The sequence below is a fragment of the Kryptolebias marmoratus genome, linkage group LG19, assembly GCF_001649575.2.
Source record: "Kryptolebias marmoratus isolate JLee-2015 linkage group LG19, ASM164957v2, whole genome shotgun sequence".
NCBI lineage: Eukaryota > Metazoa > Chordata > Actinopteri > Cyprinodontiformes > Rivulidae > Kryptolebias > Kryptolebias marmoratus.
The window spans coordinates 15,322,285-15,342,388 of NC_051448.1; the positions used below are offsets into that span (position 1 = coordinate 15,322,285).

At 41.9% G+C, this 20,104-nt stretch overlaps 2 protein-coding genes across 5 annotated transcripts; one reads left to right on the forward strand and one right to left on the reverse strand.

Annotated features, from left to right (window-relative positions):
* Positions 1 to 297: 297 nt before the first annotated feature.
* Positions 298 to 10,841, reverse strand: armh4 (armadillo like helical domain containing 4). 4 transcript variants are annotated; one of them, XM_025004426.2, is made up of 9 exons: positions 10,354 to 10,841; positions 9,055 to 9,143; positions 8,177 to 8,937; positions 5,932 to 6,285; positions 4,816 to 4,941; positions 4,443 to 4,601; positions 4,330 to 4,361; positions 4,078 to 4,227; positions 298 to 3,990 (listed from the first exon to the last, which is right to left on the reverse strand). In XM_025004426.2, the coding sequence occupies exons 3-9, from the start codon at positions 8,916 to 8,918 to the stop codon at positions 3,916 to 3,918; spliced, it is 1,638 nt and encodes a 545-aa protein (XP_024860194.1). In that variant the 5' UTR covers positions 8,919 to 8,937; positions 9,055 to 9,143; positions 10,354 to 10,841; the 3' UTR covers positions 298 to 3,915. The 4 variants fall into 4 exon arrangements, 3 of the variants coding, with proteins under 3 accessions (XP_024860194.1, XP_017264493.1, XP_017264494.1); XM_017409004.3 differs by having other exon boundaries at positions 5,932 to 6,288; XM_017409005.3 differs by lacking the exon at positions 9,055 to 9,143 and having other exon boundaries at positions 5,932 to 6,288.
* A 1,285-nt stretch (positions 10,842 to 12,126) lies between these two features.
* actr10 (actin related protein 10) lies at positions 12,127 to 18,625 on the forward strand. Its single transcript, XM_017409003.3, has 13 exons — positions 12,127 to 12,334; positions 13,409 to 13,481; positions 13,575 to 13,657; positions 13,875 to 13,983; positions 14,291 to 14,398; positions 15,160 to 15,227; positions 15,343 to 15,422; positions 16,090 to 16,125; positions 16,499 to 16,578; positions 16,693 to 16,766; positions 16,956 to 17,037; positions 17,175 to 17,376; positions 17,593 to 18,625. Exons 1-13 carry the CDS (start codon positions 12,258 to 12,260, stop codon positions 17,772 to 17,774), a joined length of 1,254 nt encoding a protein of 417 aa, XP_017264492.1. The 5' UTR covers positions 12,127 to 12,257; the 3' UTR covers positions 17,775 to 18,625.
* The last annotated feature ends 1,479 nt before the right edge of the window (positions 18,626 to 20,104 follow it).

Consider the following 20,104-nt stretch of genomic DNA (forward strand, 5'->3'; position numbering starts at 1 on the left):
TTTTTTTTTTTTTTTTTTAAAGTGGCAGTTGTGCTGCGCCTCAAACCCCAACCCCTCCACCGCCCCAAACAACACAACCAACCAACCAACCACACAGGGCTTCCTGCAGTCTTTGAGTTTGTCCACAGCAAGCAGGAAGAGGGAAGAGCAAAAAGAATAATAAAAGTTTATTTTGCATGTCTGTTTCCCTCTGTTCCTCTTCCTCCTCCCCCCCACCCACCCTTCCTCCTTTACTTTTTTTTATTTTATTTTTTTTTTGATCTGGAAATGTCCAATAGCTTTTATTTAATGTGGAGGAAAAAAAAGAACACAGAAATAAATTATTTGATTTTTCTTTTTTTTTTCTAATGCTGTAAAGCTGGGTTGTCTTGTCTGCTGTCTGGACTGATGCTGGATTTTAAAAAAGAAAAGAAAAGAAAGAAAAGTCACAATCAGACATCTAAAAGATTTGTTTATTTGATTACGTCTTGTTTTCTATTTACAGGAAGAGACCGAGAACATCCACTGTTTTACATCACACATATTAAAACAGTATTATTGCATATTTACATACATTTGTTCAATAAACATGTCAGGTAGAGGGGGGGAAAAGGTGATAAAAGTTTTTTTTTTTTTTTTAAAAAAGGCTTTATTTTGATGTCACATTATTGGCGACGAGTAAATAATTTGCACTTATTCCTTCTCGTCTTTTTGCACCAACAGGAAAGAGAATTAAACCATTCAGATTTTTTTTTAATAACACCTCTTCATTATTTAAATTTTTACTTTTGACTGCAACTAATTGCAGAATAAAAAAAATATAATTTTTTTCCTATTTTTTAAAATAAATAAATCTGTGCTCGTTGGAAACGGCTCAAAAACTGATCATTTTTTCATGACTTGGCACAAAATAAACTTCTGTCCTCCATGTATGGGAGGCTTTCCAGGGTGCAGAGATGTCATTAATTGGAAAAAAGTCAAAAGTTATCCCAAAAAGTATATATTTTTTCAAGTAGATTTAAGCTCTTTTTATTTTTTATCAGTTGTTTCATTCGTGTTTTCTTGGAGTTTAATTTAAATCACAGATAATCCGTCTTAAGGTGTAATACAGAGAAACAAATTTAGTTGGTATCTCTTGAAGTGGTGCTCTGTGGAAAGGTTCTGAACAATAAGTATCTTACCTGGTGTGCATGGCTCTTTTAAAAGGCCTTGGTCTGAGGAAACGGCTTTAGTTGTGACCTGTTTGATGAGCTAATGGCTAGTCCGAGCGCAGCTGCCTCAAAACGACTCCAATCTCAAAGATCTCATAGTGGTTCAAGCAAACGCTGTTTTAAAACCTCGACATTATCGCTTGTTTTGCGTTATGTGGTTATTTACACAGAAGTATGTGGTTATTTGCTCGCGCAGCTAGCTTAACCGCGTGAAATTTAGCGAAACTTTAAAGATTGTAGTTTTAAAATTACAACAATCCACTTCAGTTTTGGCTCTGCTCTTTCTAGCCGATAGTTCGTAGGGATGTGCTTTTTAAGCAAAAAAAAAAAAAAAAAAAAACACCCCATCCTTGCTTCTCCCAGCTTGTGCTTATTTTGGCCTCTAACCATGCAGGGATAATGATTACAGCACAAGTGTGAACACAACGGACTGTTTACAAAGCCGAGGAAGAATCTGAACAAAGGCTAGTCTCCACTGCTGCTTCATGATTCAGGCACGTTGCCCGTTTCGCGTTTTTTTTACTGGAAAATGGTCGCTGCGACGCGAGTGGATGAAATGTTCCGTCTAATGAAACAGAAACCTGCTCAGCTGCCATTCCTGCTCAGCTAGGCTCTTTGTTTTCTTTAATTCTCATCGGTCCGACAGATCAACGTGGACTTCGGTGGCATATATTCTGTCCGTAAAGCCGAGCTCGCCCACGACCACAGTTTCCACTTTACGATCCTTTCAAAATAAACAACGATGGCAGAAACAGTTGCTGGGACTCTGCAAGTCATGTCTTCCTTTTTCGGTAGGGGGTGGGCGGCTAACAAAATAAAGGCGGTCGTGACGGTTGGGTTTAATTCTTAGAAATTGCTCATTTAAACTAGACTTTGAACAGACAAAAATCACTACCCATCGTTATTAGCTCATCAATCCAATCAGAATTAAACTGAGGCCGTTCAAAGAGCCATCTAGAACAGGTAAGATACTGTTTATAGCATTTCTACAGAATCCTACTTAAAAAACATGTAAAAGATGCTTCAAAGTCCAATTAAAACTGATTATAAATTAATTTAATTACCCGACACAGCGTTTGAATGTAAGAATACTTGTTTAAAAAGGTGTCCAGCTAAGGAAGTTAAAAAAAAATGCTTTAAAAGATTCAGCTCCATCATGCTGAACGTGCACTAAAACCAGAATTAGAGTACATGTTCCTACAAAGTATCAGTATTAATACTTAGAAAATAACTGACTTTATGAAAGAAATGAGAGACAAGTCTTGTTATTGGAGTAAGAAGATGGAAAAACACAATACACCTGGTTAAATATGAAGCGGTTTTTTTACAGCGTTTTGTTCGGTGTGTGATGTAACCAGCAGAGACTCCAGGAGGTCACAAACCTAACTAGTGATGGGCTTTTGTACACGTCATCCCCCCATCCCCGTTATTTCTGAGTAAACCTGACTCGTTTTGGTTTGTCACCTGCCAGCTCAAAGTACCGGGCAGTAAGGACGAGGAGCTTTCACTCCGAACAGGGATTTTCACACAACTATCCCATGCTTGCAAGAAATAAAACTATTTACACGCATATATATATATATATGTACACAAGTAAGTCTAAAATTATATCAATACCAAATGTATTTTGATTGTATTTTTAAAACGATTTTTATTTAGGCGATAATTTTCCACCAGTTTAAAATACAGGACGTTTTATGGTGAGGCGGTGTAAAAAAAATGGTACTAATGCTCCCAAAGTCAAGCCCTTTCCCAGTAATCAGCGCTAAAGCAGCTATCAGAGCAACCAAGAAGCTCTTCTAAGTGGGGGAACTTGTTATGTCTTCGGTGGGATTTTGAACTCATTTTTATTGCACGATCACGTTATTTCCTATCGTTTTTGCCCGTATTTGTACCAACAGATTCTTTCAGTCTGTAAGCAAAGTACCTCGTGGCGCAGATCAGTAACTCCAGCGAGACGTCGTCAGGTGAGATCCTGCATTACGTTCCTTCTTTTCTCAGGATGAGAGGATATTAAATAAAACTCCGTGATGAAAGGCAGCAAGCTTTATGCCGAGGCTTTGAGTTTTGATGTTTTATGAACCAAAATCCGGGTGAACAGGCGACGTTTTTTATTCAAGTATCTACGATCGGAGGGAGCTCATAGGACGACACAGATAAATAACAATGGTCGTGTTAAAAAAAGTTGCCTTGTTTTGAAACAGGGCAGTAACTTTCAGATTGTCTTGGATTAAGGTTCATCACACCCAAAGGCCAAATTTTTTTTTTTTTTTTTTTTTTTCCTGCAGGCTGCACCAAGGCTGCCCCGGCGAACCAGAGAGCCTGGTATCAGTTCTGTTCTGGTGTCAGCATCTGAAGGCAGGCAATCCTGCAGACTCAGGAGGAAGCTTCTCTGTTATTCACGCAAGAACTGCCCTAATCTGGACAAGGAGAACGGCTTTTGATCGCCAATTCTGCGGCTGGATGAGATGAAAACTCTATCAGGCGATAAGAGGGATAGTTGTTGATGTGACCCCCACCCCCACCCAAGCCTGTGTCACCTAATAACATTTAAAAGCACTTATTTGTTTTCCTCACACAAACGGAGGGGAGAGGGGGGGGCGTATAAAGCTGACCTGTGTGCAGCCTTCTACTCAGACCCATTCTGTGCATCGGATAAGCCGTAGTTTCTTCTCTGTGTGTGTTTTCTTCGCCAAACATCCCTCTGCCAAAAAAAAACGTGACCTCAGAACTCGTCCTCGGAGCTGTCGGCCAGCAGCATGGCCTGATCCTGACAGCTGGCGCCAGGCTCTCGAGGTTGCTGTCAAAGGAGATACTTCGTGATTTTGAGATCCGCGGTGAGGGGGGCGGGGGAAATATGAAAATGAGAAGCGATTAAGGTTCTGACCTCCGGCTGCCTGGCCTTCCTCCGCTGGTGCTTGAAGCTGTTCCTCCGTTTGCGGTGGATCACTCTGATGCTGTAGAGGGCGCCGACAATCAGCAGGGCCCCCGTGATGCCGATGCCCACAGGGGCCAACATCCCCGACACGTAACCAGCCTGCCAAAGTTGAAAGTAAAAGAAACAAATTTTTTATTTTAAGTTCAGCTTTTAGGGCTTGTCGGTGCCATCAAACGTCCGAACAACAGGGGGCAGTCTTACCTTTTGTCTGATCAGCTCCAGCCAGCTGCGCACTGGAAGAGAAGAGACACGGATTAAAACGGGCCAACGCATCCGAGGACTGCCATTCTAACGTGTTCCCGCGTTTCCCCTACTCAGCCCCTGGTTGCGTTGAACCCAGACAGGCGGCGGAGGGATGAGGCTGTACGGCGGCTGCGTCGAGGACGCTTTCGGTGTCCCCGTCACGTCTTCCTCGCTCTCGTCTTCCATGGACTCCTCGGAGTTCTCGTCGTCGTCCTCCTCATCTGGCTCCTCTGTGGAGAGGAGCAGGGAAATGCTTCTCTTCTTAGCATCCTCAAAGAACAGGACAAAACTGAGAGACTATATCTTTTAGAAGATTGGGACAAATTAAGCGCTTCTTGTTTATGTTCGTGTTGGTGACTCCAGCCTGAAAAGTTCATCATTTAGAAGAGAATGGATGTTTTGCTTGTGGTGTTTCACAAAAAACAACAAAAAAAATCATCTTACCCTCAGAATCCTTGTGCAGGAGCTGATGGGTTGCCAGGGTTACCGTCGTCATGGCGTGCTGGAGGGATGAGAGGGAGGGGCCAGCCGAGGCCACGCCCCCTTCAAAGTTTGGCGTCCTGGCAGCAGCTGTGTGGGGAAGATTTTACTGAATAAAGATGCTCCTTACAATATCAGATGGGGTCAGTTTATGACTGAAATTTAAACTCACCGAGTGTCATGTTGAGAAAAATTTCAACAAATTAAGTGCTCACAATGAGGTGCAGCTGGTACAAGCATTAAAGGGATAGTTCAGGTCGTTCGAACAGCTGCTATCTTGTTGTAAATAGCTCTTTGAAAAACTTAAGAGAAAAAAATTTTGATTCTGAACATTAAACTGATGAGCAACGTCGACTCTGAGTGGATTCCTGCTGTCTTAAAGCGACTTCAAACTTCAAAAGAAATCATATTTGTTCATACAAAAGCCACTTCAGAAAAACTTTACACCGCTGTCAACTTCACAACAATTGGTGAGTCCTGTAGAAAGATTATAATGTTCTGCCTAATGTTATTTTTGAGGTTTGACCAAAATGGCTACAACTGTGTCATTTCTCAGCAGAAAAGGATTTTAGTTTAAAGCTTTGTCATAAAAAGCAGCAGATAATTTTAAGAAATGCTTTCATTTCAGGTTAGCGTCGTTTTAGACAGCAGAAATTCACTTGGGGCTTCGACACACTAAAAACAGGTACAAATTGTCCCGTCAAGTCAGAATAAAGTCAGATCCTTCAGACGGTCACTCTGAAAGCTATCTACCACAGGTAAGATATTAACTGTTCACACAGAACCCCACATCAGAACATCTGACCGGTCCTTTCCATTGTTATTGGCCTCTTAAGTTGAAGCACTTAGAAAAGTAGCCTTTATAATTATATAAAACCTCGAAGGGCAGCATCAATTTTTCTCCCTGATTAAAAACAACTAAAACACTTTGAATGTTTCCTTGTAGACTTCATGTAGTGACCCTTAATATTTTGATCTTTGAAGCATGTGTAAAGTACATTAAGTTACGACTCCATGTAAATATCAAGCTGACTTTGAGATTTACTCATTCAGACGAGTCCTGCTGATCGTCCCCCTCACCTTTCCGGTCCTCCGGCTCCGTTCCGACCCGCCGCTGTGAGGCAGGTGGACCCGAGGAGCCGACCAGCTCCAGGAGCTCGGAGCCCGATGTCAGCCAAGGTGAAGTCCAGTCCGACAGAAGGGCCGGCGGGCCTCGGGAGGGACCGTCGCTGTCAGCCTCCGCCGTGACCAGCTGGCTCGGCCGTCTGGTCGCCGTGGCAACGGGAGACTGAGCGCCAGCCGCCGTCTGGGCGAAGGCCTGCGCCGCCCGGCCCTTCGGCACGACGTCCTCGAAAGGCTCAAAGATGAGAGGGAGAGCCTCTGAGGACATGGTGGCCTCTGTGGCGTCATCCTGAGTCAGCGGGACGGCCGTGTCTGCTGGAGGTTGTGTCGACACAAAGACAAAGACACGAGAAAAGACACATTTAGCAGGAGCATCTTTTATCCCCTGTGTTTTTCTCTTTAGGCAGTGGGCGAAAATGCTTCTGCTACTGAAATAAAATTGGATCTGGCCCTATTTTGAACGTTATCACTGAGAGTGAGAATTTGTGATGTTGCATCAGATTAGACATAACAATTTTACCAAAACAATTTTAACTTTATCATTTCTCAGCATGGGATGATCTTGATTTAAAATTTTGACATAGAGGGTTGTGGCCAATATTCAATCCTTCAAGGAATACTAATTTAGAAAAGTAATTTGGACGTTCAATGACAAACTGCAGACTGATCATTCCAGGTTAACTAAAAATACTGGAGCTAATTTAGAAAAAAAAAAGAAAAAGGGTCCTGCAGTTTCTTTACTCACGACTTGACTCACATCTCAAATAAAAACATACATTTTCCACCAGAAAAGTAAATATGTGCAACCGATATACTCCAGCTCATTCATTATTCATAGAAAGAAACCTTATGAAAAATGAATTTTCTGTGTGGTTTTTACATTTTTCTCCTTAGTAACTAAAATACTATAAAAAAAAAAACCCTAACCAGAACAAAGGAAAACGACTCACTGAATTCTCACCGCATTACATTTATTTAAAGTTGTGTGAAAATGCTTAAGTAGACAATAATTATGTAGCATATTATCTGGGACTGGGACTTTCAGTCAGCTTCAATTCCTATTTGGAAAAAGCTTCATCAAACTGACAATCCCTGTATGAAAACTTTGGTTCAGACAGACTTCTGTAATCCAGTTTTTCCTGACCCACTGGATAAAATAATAACCTGGAAGAGTCTGAAAGGTGGAGGAGTGTGTGTGGGAGGCGGGGGGTTGTAAAGACAAGTAATGGATTATTTAAAGACTTGTACAACAAACCCTGCCACTAGCTCTCTCCTGGCTGTTGTGATGTTCTGTCTTTTTTTTTTTTTTTAAACTCGAGTCAGGAATAGAAAGTAATTAGAGAGCCACGGGTCCCAGCTGAGGTTCAAAGTAGAGCGAGGAGAAGCAGGCTCCTTCTGCGCCGATCATCAAGGCCGATCTCTGCCTCTGGTTTTCTTTTTAATTCCACCAAATGTTTTAATGAAGCCTTCTTGAGCCCCCACAAAATCCAGCAAGACGTGGGGAAAAAAACTGACTGATGACAGTGATGCATGACTGCACCCGAGGCTTTCTGCACTAATGAAATTAGACAGCTGGAAGGAACGAAAGAAATGACACTTTCTGCGAAAATACAGCGCAAAGTTTTCCACTAATTATATTATATATTTATATTCTAATTTCGATTTATTAAAGCTAAATGAAGCAGACCACTGGTTGAAACCTAAAAGTAGCAGAACACTAGCTAAAAGAAGCTAAATACTAGCTTAAAACAGCAAAAGGTTAGCTAAAAGTATAAAAGGGTAGCTAAAATGATCAAAATGCTGGCTAAGAGCTAAAAGTAGATAAATGCTAGCTAAAGCAAACAGTAGCAAAGAGCCAGTTAAATACTAAAAGTAGCAAAAAGGCTAGTCAAAAGATAAAAGTAGCAGAGAAATAGCAAAAAAAAAACAACCTAAAGTAGCATACAACAAAAATGCAGCTGATTTCAATAATGTTAATCATTTTGAAAAGAGTAAAAGTCACCAAAAAACAAAAGTCATAGCACCCATCTCCTGAATGAGCTGAACCTTTGGGTATGTGAACCGTTAAAATGGTATAAAGTGTGCAGAAGTAGTTGGACTGAAAAATAAAAACATGCAGAGCAATACAAAACAGGACAAGAACAGTGTGAAGATTAGACTAAGTTTAAAGGCTTTTTTTTATTCATTAATTTTTAGGACTCACCTCCAGCTGGTCTTGCTGCCTCAGTCCACAGGCTTTCCAGGCCGTCGTCTCTGCTCATCATGTTTGGTCCCATTTCAGGTAAAATGGGGTCCGAAGGGGACGGAACCGGAGCCCCATCGCGTCCCCACACTGCCAGAGGTGCTGAGGTCCGAGGAGGGGCGAACATCAAGGAAGGGATGGGGCTGGAAGAGGCCACTTTCTGGGTCCAAAGAGGGCTGTAGGGATCTGAAGACTCGGAGTCAGGGAAAGACAGTCTTGTCCCCCTTTCAGCGTCCCCCTGGTCTCTTCCACCTGTAGGACTCGCAGTCTCGTCGTCGACTGGTTTCTCCTTGTTTTGCCTCTCTGCGTCTTCCTCCTCGGAGGCGCTTTCGATCTGCTTTCCCTCCCTCCTCTGGCTCTGTGCCTCTCCACCAGCCTCGCTTGGCCCAAATCTTCCATGAAGACTGTCCCCGTTTTCTGTCTGCATCACCGACTCTATCCCCTCAGGTTCTCCATGTGGGCCAGTCCCTCCTCCTGCGCCTACATTCAGCACGGACCCGGTGATGTGCTCTTTATCCAACAGGACGGACTCCGCCGTGTGAGCGAGCACGGCCGTTGTGACCAAGCTGGGGCAGTGGCCTTCACACGAGCCGTCCTGCATGTGGTTGAAGTTTGGGAGGTGGGTGGGGGCTCCATGGAGACGGAGACAGGTCCCAGCCAGGAGGAGGAGGAGGAGGCCCCGGAGGAGCCAGGACGTCGGCATCCCTGTCTCGTCTCAGCGCCTGCCGACATGTGGGCAAAAATGATCAACTTTATTCATGTTGGTTTGTCAGCAACCAAAAAGCACTCATGGCTACAAAGCAGAAACTGTAAATGTAAGGAGAAAGAGAAGGAGACACCTGTTAGTGGCGGTGACCAAATATGGGCATGCATACAATCCTGAGCCTGGTTCTGCAGAAGGTTTCTTCCTGTTCCTTTCCACTGTCACCTGCTGAGGACAGGGGACTGAGCTGAAGGGAAGTTTTGACACAATCTGCCGCTGTCCTTAGACATAAAACTATTTACTCATTGGCCTTTTTTAATAACACTAATGCTGACTATATTGTTACCCAATAATTACTCTCTGAGAGTTACATTAATTGGCTATAACTCTGTGAATTTTCCCAATGCATTTAAAACAATAAATAAATAAAAATATAACCCCAATTACTAAAAAGGTGTGTAAAATGTAAATAAAAACACAATAATTCGCTAATCTCATTAACCCATATTCTATTCACAACTGAACATAGTAAAACTATTTTAAAAAAACAGGGTGTTATCAGCTAAAACTTTGAATGCCAGCCTCTCTGATGGTATGGTGGTGCATGAATGCCCATTCCATCATCTGTGAAAGCACCATCAGTGCAAATAAATTGTATAATTTCTTACTTTAAACATGTTTACTATGTTTTGCAAGTCACTGCATTCTGTTTTTATTTGACATTTTTACACATCATCCCAGCTTCTCCAGATATGCGGTTCTTCGTCCAACCAGTGACTTCCTCCCAATATATGCTGTCCCAGGAAAGGGTAGCCGTGGGGATAAAGGATTATATCTGTTTCTCCTAGTAGCAGGTAACCCCCAATCTGGACCCAGAGGGCAACAGGTTTTTTCTTTCCCACTCATTTGCATAAATGCTAGTATTGGGGTGAAAATTCCTGCTCATGACCAGGCATTGATCACAGCAAGGAGTCAGAACACGAAAGAGAAGGTTTGAAAGCTCTTCTTGGATGTGACATTGGAGGTCGGAATTAAAAGTGCTACAGCCTGGCAGGTGCAAGCCGTCTTTTAACTTTATGAACACAAAACAGAAAGAGAGAGACACAGAGAGAGAGAGACAGCAATGAACAGAAGGAGAAAGGGAGAGAATCTGACACAGCAATCCTCAGCACCCCCTCATTTTAACTATAAATAGCATCTCCATCCTCCAGGAGCCGATTCACAGGGCTGCATGAAACGCCTGCATTCCACAGAAATCCACCTAGCAGCACTAAACAAGAACATCAGCACAGGAACTAACTATTTATCTCGCATCCCCCCCTCGTCTTATGCAACAACCCCCATCCATCCCCACAGCATGTCAGCCTGAGAAAACAAAAATAAAAAAAAACACCACCCAGATGGTGCGGACCGACTGGGACGCAGTCAAACTCACTTGTCCGCCTTTCGGGGTCCTGCTGCGATCAATAGGTTTCCAGCCAGTCCGCGAACAGATCCACACTGCGGTGCTGAGTCACATTTCTCCACCGTGACAGAGACAGAAGAGACAGAGACCCGGCGGTGCGGTGCGGTGCGGCTGATGGACGCCTTATCGCTGCAGCTTCACAACCCCGAAGAAGAAAAAAATAAAATAAAAAAACCTTTTCAGACGGCTTTCATGACGGCTTTTTGTTGTTGTTAGTTTGTTTTTGTTTATTCCGCCGAGCCCCTCCCGCAGGCAGCAAGCAGCGCGTCAGAATGAAGCCCGAGCGCCAGGTGGGATGAGAAGCTTGTTTTCCTGCAGCCTCGGCGTCACGGAGCGCGAGTCTGTTTCCTCCGTCCGCCTGTTCCTAAAACACGCTGCGACCAAATGCTTCGAGTCTGCAGGAAGCTTTACACACTTTATATTATTTATTCCAGTGCGCAAATTCCTCCACTCTGTGCTCCTTTGCCCTCCCCACTTTCTACCCGTGAGTGACGTCATTCCCAGGTCAAAGGTCAGCTGGTCCTCAGGTGAAGTAAGAACAGCTCGGCTCATTCGTTGTCCTATTTTAGCTATAAGCACAAATAAACTTGTTTCTATTCACTGGCTTTAAACCCCCTAATTTTTTTTAGTATTTGTTTTAGCTCTTCAACTGCGTTGTTTTTATTGTTTGTTTGTTTTTAATTCATCGTGGTGTGCTTAGCTTTGTCACTTTATTTTGATGCTTTCTTTTATCTTAATTTGTTACTGATGTTCAGCACCTTGTTTCAGCTATGGTTGGTGTTAAAGCGCTTTATAAATAAAGTTGATGATGATTATGATCAAATTACTTTACACATTAAATGAGACTTAGTATCATCATTATAAGATAAGTCGGTTAGAGAAACGTGCTGAATGACTGCTGAAATTCACCAAGGAAGCTCAAAATCGAGCTATTTGAGTGAAAACAAGCAGGGCACAAGCTAAAAGCAGCAGAACAGAAGCTAAAAAAAGCAAAAACAGATGCTAAAGATAAAGTGATCAGAACAGGTGCTGAAAGTTGCTAAACAGAAGGTAAAATTAGCAGAACAAGCTAAAATGAGCAAACCCGTGGCTAAAACGTAAAAGGAGGATAAATGCTAAAAGTGGCATATGGAGATAAACATACAGCACGTTTGCTGAAGCAGATTTTAACAAGAACAATGTTTTTGAAGGACTTAAGGAGATCTCAATGTATTTCTGTAAATATTTTTTTTATTTTTTGCAATAAAGGTGAATATTTTGAAAAGTACAAAAATTACAAAAACCAAAAGTCATAGCACTGTGAAAACAAAAATCCTCTAAATGAGATAGCTAATTGTTACTTAGCTTCACAAATATGACTTCTAATCATGACTTAGTACCTTATGAACATAAATTTCAATTATGTAATAGTTTCTCAGATCTATGAATAAGTCGCTTCTAATTAAGATATCATGATCATGCCTTAGCTTCTTGTAAGATCAGAATTATTTGATGAGATACTGAGTTCTAATTATGAGATATTGACCTAAATATGGTTAGTACTGCCTATTAATGATGATTTAAAGGGTCAGATTTCATTGGAAATTGAATTCAATTACTTTATTAAAATTACTCTTAGGTGATTTTATTTACTTAATACTTATTTTTAAATATATCGACCATATGTGCATGTCCAATGAGAGAAAAATTCCTGTCTGATCAGGAGGATTTTATTATTATTTTATTTTTAATCAGGCGCTCCTCCTCCTCCTTTTTTCTAAAAGCCCCTTCAGCTCAGGCGGACTGGAAAATAACAACAAACACCGATCTACAATGTAAACTTGTTGCTGCTGGCGTTAATTGCAAATATCATTTTCGGGGAATAGATCGGTAAAATGCCAATATTTGACAGCTTGGGGAGTGGAGGAGAGAAGACCGCGATTGTCATTGATTTAGGAGCAGCATTCACAAAGTGAGTATCAGTCTTCAGCGCGGCTTGCTAACGGAGCTAGCTACTATGCTAGCTTAGCATGCTAACGTGTAAAATTGGTTTATTTTTCCGACTGTTCTTGTCTCCACCGTGGGTGTGTTTAGGAGAGCCTGTGATGGACAAATTATGTTTTAGACTGGATATAAACTGAAAAACAGAAAATTACACGTTGCAATGTTGCATTTTACCTGCTAAGCTTCCTAGCTAATGCTGTGTAACCCATAGCTAGCTACAACTGACAGCTTTAGCTTACCTCAAGCCAAGTTACTCGTATATTGAAGGTACTGTAAGCTAAATGAATGATCAAAAAGCGCCTCATTAGGCGGATAAGTTTATTTAGATCATGCCAAGAAAAAGCAGCCAAGAGCCAATCTAAATGTTCTCATCAGGTGAACTGATCAACATAATTCAATTAAAAATATTCGTCATCTCAGGGCTTAGCACCTAAATAAACCAGGTCCAATTCAAATCCTGTTAGATGCAATCTAATTTAATTACAAGTTAGTCCAATAAAGTCAGATTTAGATTGAAATCCAATTACTTAGTCTTGTTAAATTCAATTGGCATGCTTTTTTAGAATCGAAATAAGTTATTATTAAAAATATATTTCTAAGATATGCAATGGATGTTATCAATGAGGCCTTTGATTTTTATTTCAATATAGGTAGAACTCCTCACGCTTCACCTAACACATAAGGTCATTTCCAATAATTACAGTATTTGCAACTTTATTCTCAAAACACTTTTCCAGAGTAGAAACACCTGAAGCGCTGAAGTCACGTGAAGATCAAGAGGACCTCTCTGCTCTCCTCTTTAAAATAATGATTTCTTTGTTCACAGTTTTAATCCTTCCTGCAGTGCTAAACACAGAGTGCCACAATTATTTTGCATGAGTGATTCTAAACATTTTAGCTTGAACTGGAGAATAAAAACAAGGTTTTAAGCCCCCTATATTCACTAAGGCAAGTTTATTAACAGTAAAAAGATCTCCGCTGTAGATGGTATGAAACAGTCATAAGTTGCAGCACAGCTGACAGACCTCCTTTCTTCTCACAGATGCGGCTTTGCAGGGGAAACGGGGCCCAGGTTCATAATTCCGAGCGAGATTCGGAAGCCGGGACAGCAACAGGTGAGTCGCCGAGACGTTTTTGCGAGTAAGCAGCTTTAATAACGTCTGAAACTGAAATGCGTGTCCTAACGGTATGCGATGTCTCGCCTCCAGGCCATCAAAGTGGTTCAGTACAACATCAACACAGAAGAGCTTTATGTCATCCTCAAAGAGTTTATCCATATATTGTACTTCAGGTGAAAACTTTCATAACTTTTTATTAATGTTGGAACAGTTAGTTATTTTCAGGAATCAACTGAAAATGATCTCAGCATTTATATGTAACACTGCAGTGTTTGAGTAAAACCTTGTGGTTTATTTCAGTGTTTGTAGTAGTATTCGTAGACAGATGCAGAACATAAATCGCTGCTAGCATCAAACCAGAGTTTGTCCTCGTGTTTTTGCCTCGATCAGGCACCTGCTGGTGAACCCTCGCGACCGAAGGGTGGTGATCATCGAGTCCATCCTTTGCCCGTCCCACTTCAGGGAGACCCTCACCAAGGTTTTCTTCAAACAGTTTGAGGTACGGCGACAAAGCAAAGATCCGTTTTAATACGGACTAGGTAATATCTTAAAAAAAACTAATGATCTGCGTCAATTTTATTTGCAGACAATCATTTAAACTGCCATGAAATGGTTGAATTATTTCATTGTAGAATTTGTCACAATTTTAAAAGCTGACGTTTGATAAGAGCAGGGTCAAAGGAATAATAGTTTTCCCTTTTGACAAATTAGTCTGATGTTTTAGGGAAGTATTAAAAGGTTTCAGTTTGTACATTGGAGCTGCTCAGTTGTAATCTCTATTATTGTTTTTTTTTTTTTGTATTCAGGTCCCCTCTGTGTTGTTTGCTCCGAGTCACCTGATGGCCATCATGACTTTGGGCATAAACTCTGCTCTGGTGATGGACTGTGGATACACAGAGACACTAGTTCTTCCGGTATCCTTGACGTTTTGGTCTGAGCCAGTTGTTAATTTTCCAGAAATATTGCCACCAAATACAACATGGCGATTATTTAAAAATCTATTCTCGATTGACATTAGTGTCAAAGCAGTGTTTGGAATCTGCATTTCATATCATCTCTTCTTTTAACAGCTTAGAGTCTAAAGACTGAGACTGATTGTTTGTTTTTTTAGAAATAAAATCATTTTCTTTGTTTTACTTGATGAAGAGGTTCAGGTGGTGGACAGTTGAATGGATTTTCAGTGTTTTATTTTGCTTAAAGGCAGGCACTGGCGACTGTGGCATTTGGTTTCATTTAATTTGCATTTGTAGACGTCTGTCTTGTTCACTCCTTGATTTTCCGAAGAGTTCCTGGTAACATGCAGTATTTCTGCCCTCCTCCCCTCAGGCTCTGGGATCACAGCCTTCAGTTTTGGATCCTTCAGATATTTTAATGTGGTGCAGAAGATGTAGTGGACAAAAAACACAATAATCTGCAGGTTTACGTTGGGAAACCTTCAACTTAAACTGTTGAAATCCACCAGATCCTATTTGTCAAATACAGCAAATTGTCCCTTTTTTATTTAAATGCAGGATTGAGCTAATTAGGGAAACATTCTCATTTGGTTTACATTTCGCACGCCTTTTTTTTAAAACTGTTGTACTGTTCCTCTCTACTCCTTTCTTTGTAAAAGTAGAAATGGTGTTTTCACGACCAGGCATTAATGATTTGACCCACCTTAACTGTGGTCACTCAGGTTTACGAGTGCACTCCTGTTCTGCCAGCCTGGGAGGCTTTACCTCTGGGGGGGAAAGCCATCCATAAGTAAGTGAATCAAAGAAACTTTTTTTTTTTTTTTTTGCTTGATTACAAACATGACACTCTCAGTGACAGCTTGCAACCTTTTATTTTTCCACTTCTTTGTGCTTGTTTATTGCAGGGAACTAGATGGATTTCTGGTGGAACAGTGCACCGTGGACACAGACACCACCACCGGGCAGAGCGTAGCCGCTGCCATCGGTAATTAAAGAAAAAAACAAAAATCACCACAATTTACTCTTCTGTTTTTATTTTATTTTATTTTTTTTTTCAAGTGGTGACCATTTTAAATCTATAATTACTGTAAATTATGGCTGTTTTTTTTTGTTTTTTTTCAAGTACAAAGCTTGGTGGGGAGGGAAAAGAAAAGAATTTGGACTCATCGTACATAATTTACTCTTCAAATGAAGAACATGTTTCTTTGTGACACTTGGATAAATTCTTTTCACTCTTTGTGAATTAAACATAGTCATGCAGTCTAATTTTTAAAACGCCCTCCACACATACACACACATTTTCTTAAAAAGCCTCTCTGCATCTGCACGTCAGTAATTAAAACTAAGAACAGGCTTCCCTGGACTGTTTAACCGAATTATTCCAGGAAAGTGAAGATGTGCATAATTAAACCCTTTTTCTGAAACAAAACATGTGTGGAATACAAGCTGAGGTCTTTGGATGATTTGTAAAAAGGTTGTAGTGACGTTTGTTTAAAAAAAAAAAAGCAGATGTTTGTCATTTTAGATTTCTTTAACACCAAGCTCATACTTACTTAGCTACTGGTTTAGTGGCATAATCCTGAATTTGAAGCAAAATCTGAATGAGTGAAGTAAAACTAATAACAGAAGAAACTTCATTTATTTTTCCCCAGGGATAATACCAGAGGAAACTGTAGAGGATATTAAGGGTGAGTTTGACTTGAATTATTTATATATATTTATATATATTCTTCTTACCCTGGGCCAAAATATTCAGATTTAGCTTTCTTTGTTTTGTTATCTTTGATTTGTTTGCAAGTAAAACCTGAAAATGATCACTAGTTTAGTGTCTCTGTAGATGCGTGGCCTGATTAGCTTGTTAATCAGGTGTAAGAACTGGACACAGATAACTTCTGTCATTATGATGCATATTTTTGATTTCCTGGTTTGTGCTGAAGACAGATTTCCAGAGTGGGAAAGGTTTTGCGGATTATAGACTCATGTTATCAGTCGATCAGCCGTTCTCGTTGTCGTTTTTTCCTGAGTTTGAGTGTGTAATCGAGGCCGTTTTGTTCCTTGCAGTCAGGACATGTTTCGTCAGTGACCTGCAGAGAGGACTGAAGATCCAGGAGGCTAAGTTTAACCTAGACGGCACAGCGGAGGTCAGTAGGCTGTTTGTTTGCTCCTCGCTTGACTTCTGTTGATTCTGTGAACGAGACCTTCCTATGTCCGATTGACTGAGCAGCAACTCTCTGAACAACCCTGTGTGTTTGTAGCGTCCAGCTCCTCCTACAGATGTCGCGTATCCTCTGGACGGGGAGAAAATCCTGCACATTAAGGGCTCCATCAGGTAGTGTCATGCTTTTTATCTCCTGTCAGTTGTTGCTATTCTTCTGCATTTATTTTCCTGTTCAGACTTGGAGCTTGAGGGTTGTTTTTTATGTGTGTGTGTGTGTGTGTGTGTGCATCCTTTTTGCTCAGTGTAGTCCTATTGAACGTACATTTTTCCTTTTAGCTCTCTAAGTTGTCCTTTTTTCAGGGACTCTGTGATGGAGATCCTGTTTGAACAGGACAACGAGGAGAAGAGCGTGGCCACTCTGATACTCGATACTCTCGTCAAGGTATTAAAACAAACCTAAATTAAATCTGACTTTGCCTTTTGTTGTGTTTATAGCTTGTCACTAGTTTATTCCATAAACAGCAGCTGCAGCAAATACAGATATTTAGGCGTCTATAATAGTTTTGTTTCGTTTGTCAGTGCCCCATCGACACGCGTAAAGTCCTCTCCGAGAACCTGGTGGTGATCGGCGGCACGGCCATGCTGCCCGGCTTCCTGCACCGCCTGCTGGCGGAGATACGCCTCCTGGTGGAGAAACCCAAGTACAGCGACGTGCTGGCCAGCAAGAGCTTCCGCATCCACGCCCCGCCTGCCAAGCCCAACTGCACTGCGTGGCTCGGAGGTGCTTTTTTAGTGTTTTAGCCGAAGCGTTATTCTCACCTGCTTGGCTGACTGAGTCAGCGCGTTGTGGATAAATATTTCTTCAGCCTCAGCACGAATGAGGAAACCCCATTCAGTCAGCCCTTTTTGTCTGTTTTTCAAATTCATGATGAGTGTTTTATTCCAGCCCCTTTCGTAAGATGTTTAAACGTTCCTCTCGTTTTACGTTCCCCCGCAGGAGCCATCTTCGGAGCCCTTCAGGACATTCTGGGCAGCCGGTCGGTGTCGCGGGACTACTACAACCAGATGGGTCGCATCCCAGACTGGTGCTGCCTAAGTTCCCCCCCTCCTGAGTGTTTGTACGATGTGGGAAAGACCCCCCCTCCACTGATGAAAAGAGCTTTCTCTACAGAAAAGTAGAATATTTCTTTTCCAACTCGCCCTCCTGAAAGAGCAGTCCAGTCCTCTTTAACGCTTGTCTGGCTTTTTGTGTTTATCACACACAGCGTTAGGTGTTTTTCTTTTTTTTATTTATATTTATGTGAAGTGAGTAATGGTTTTATGAACCGTTTGACTCTCTGATGCTCATCCTCTCAGTGTCTGTCTGTTTGTATAAATTTCATCATCTGCACAAAACGGAAATCTCTTTTTGTGGCCAAAACTGTGGAGCTCAGAAATGAATTACTGCACAGACTGAGCGTCATTCATTAGAGTCCCAGTGAATTCGCAGACAAAACCAAGAAAAACTTTATGCACTCGGAGAGCGCACCCCTCGTCACGTTTAGCCAGTGTTGAAACTTTAAAAGCGTGTGTCTTCTGTCACATCGCATCTCTACGTGCACCTTCTCAGCTCGCTCCTTTTTCTCCTGGATTTCGTTGTCGGTGAAGCCGGACAATCTGCACCGCTTAGCAGAAATGTTTTGGACGGCAGCGAAGCTCAGCTTAGTCACCCATGTCGTCATCGGACGCTGTTTGGGTTAAAATTCAGAAGTCAGAAGAGATTTACAAAGTCATTGTTTATTACCCAATAAAATCAGAGAACCTCTGTACACAGTACTGATTTATACCCATATATTACAACAGGTCTAAAGCACTGTGCAAACACAGATTTTAGTTTCAGTAAATGTGTGTTTCCCTTTCAGGGAAGTGTAATCACTAACCGTTATTATTGGCTAATATGAGGACAACTCTGTGTGCAGCCATTTAAAACATACTTTATATATTACTCTGTAAACTCATTGCTACAAATAAACATTCAGTACTGAGTCAAATGTGGTTTTGGTCCTTTTTGTTCTTGTCCTAGAAGGATGATTCTTTAAAGCAAAACTTTGGTAATAAACTTTTAGACACTTTTCTAAATGCGCAGGAAAACGGCACACAAAGCTGTTTGAAAATCAAGAAAACGAGGGATCATGTTATGTTAGATTTGGTCAGAAGTTGGTTGTGAAATCCCGCGCTCTGCTGCGAGAAGTCACGCTCCTGTATGTATTGTATAAGTGTTGGCACAATATTTGTAGAGGCCATCTTTAATGATGCTGACTCCAAAAGTTAACCGGTTGTAGATGATCACCCAGTGACAACTTTGTGACAGTTTCATTAAAATCCGCCCAGTGGTTCATGAGATATTTTGCTAACAGACAAACAGGATCGATGCCAACAGTTAGTTCTGGTGCTACGCAAAAATCTTGCGCAATTAGTAGCCCTTCGAGTATGGGTTGGAAAGGACTCTCAGCTACCACCACGCCTAATTTCGGCACCGTATCTGCCAAACTGATCAAGCCGTAGCCATTTTTGTGTCTTCTAAGGTCAATTGGCAGTGGCTGCCATCTTGAATTTGAAAGTTAACGAGTAGCAGAGGTGCATCCGATCATTAGTTCCTGAAATCTTCACTGAAGTCCATCCAGCGGTCCGTGAGAAGTTTCGCTAACAGACAGACACGCAAAACGTAGAGCAGACCTTATCGCCTGGCCCCGAAAGGCAAAGCCGGCATCTGTAACATCTGCAGCCTGAGCGTGCGGCGTACAGAGTGTTCCGGCGTCGTGTACGAGCGCTAAAACATTCTGCGCAAACAGAGCTCAGTGTGTCGTTGGTGGAACAGGAGCTGCATCTGTTTGGCCCTTTGGGCCCCATTAATCACTAAGCCTGGGAACCAGTGGCGTTACCCACAACGCACCTGGAGCAGCTGAGCTAATAAGTGTGGGAAATCAGTTTGAGATTTTTTTTTTTTTAATCACAGACAAGAGCAATGAGAGTGGAGGAGGGTGAACTCCTCAACTCTGAAGTCCCGAGGCGACACAACGAGCCCTCCCCCCCAAAAAAGTTTAAGACTGAAAAGGAAAAGGTGTGATGTGGAGGAGTTACTGAGTTGCTGCTGTTTCTGTCCAACCTCGACAAGAACGTTGAGCAAGGTGTCAGAGTACGTGCTGTGAATGACTCTCACCTTGGTGTCTGTTCGGTTGAATGAGTCACAGCCATCGAGCCGTCGACCTCGGTTTGCCAGGAACGCCAGGAAGTGATTATGTTCTGGAAAGCTCCAACAGAACCTGTTCAGTGATTCATGATTCGTGTTCTGCTGGAAAGGTGCAAAAACGTTACGTTGACTCAATACATCTGTGAGGCAGCACGGTCCCACCTGTTGCTCCGGCTGAGGCTGGAACTGGGACCTGATCCTCCATGAGGTCCCCAGAGACAGGAAGTAGCATCTGTCCATCTGATTTAGGACCAAAAGAGGGGATTCCCTGCCCGTAGAG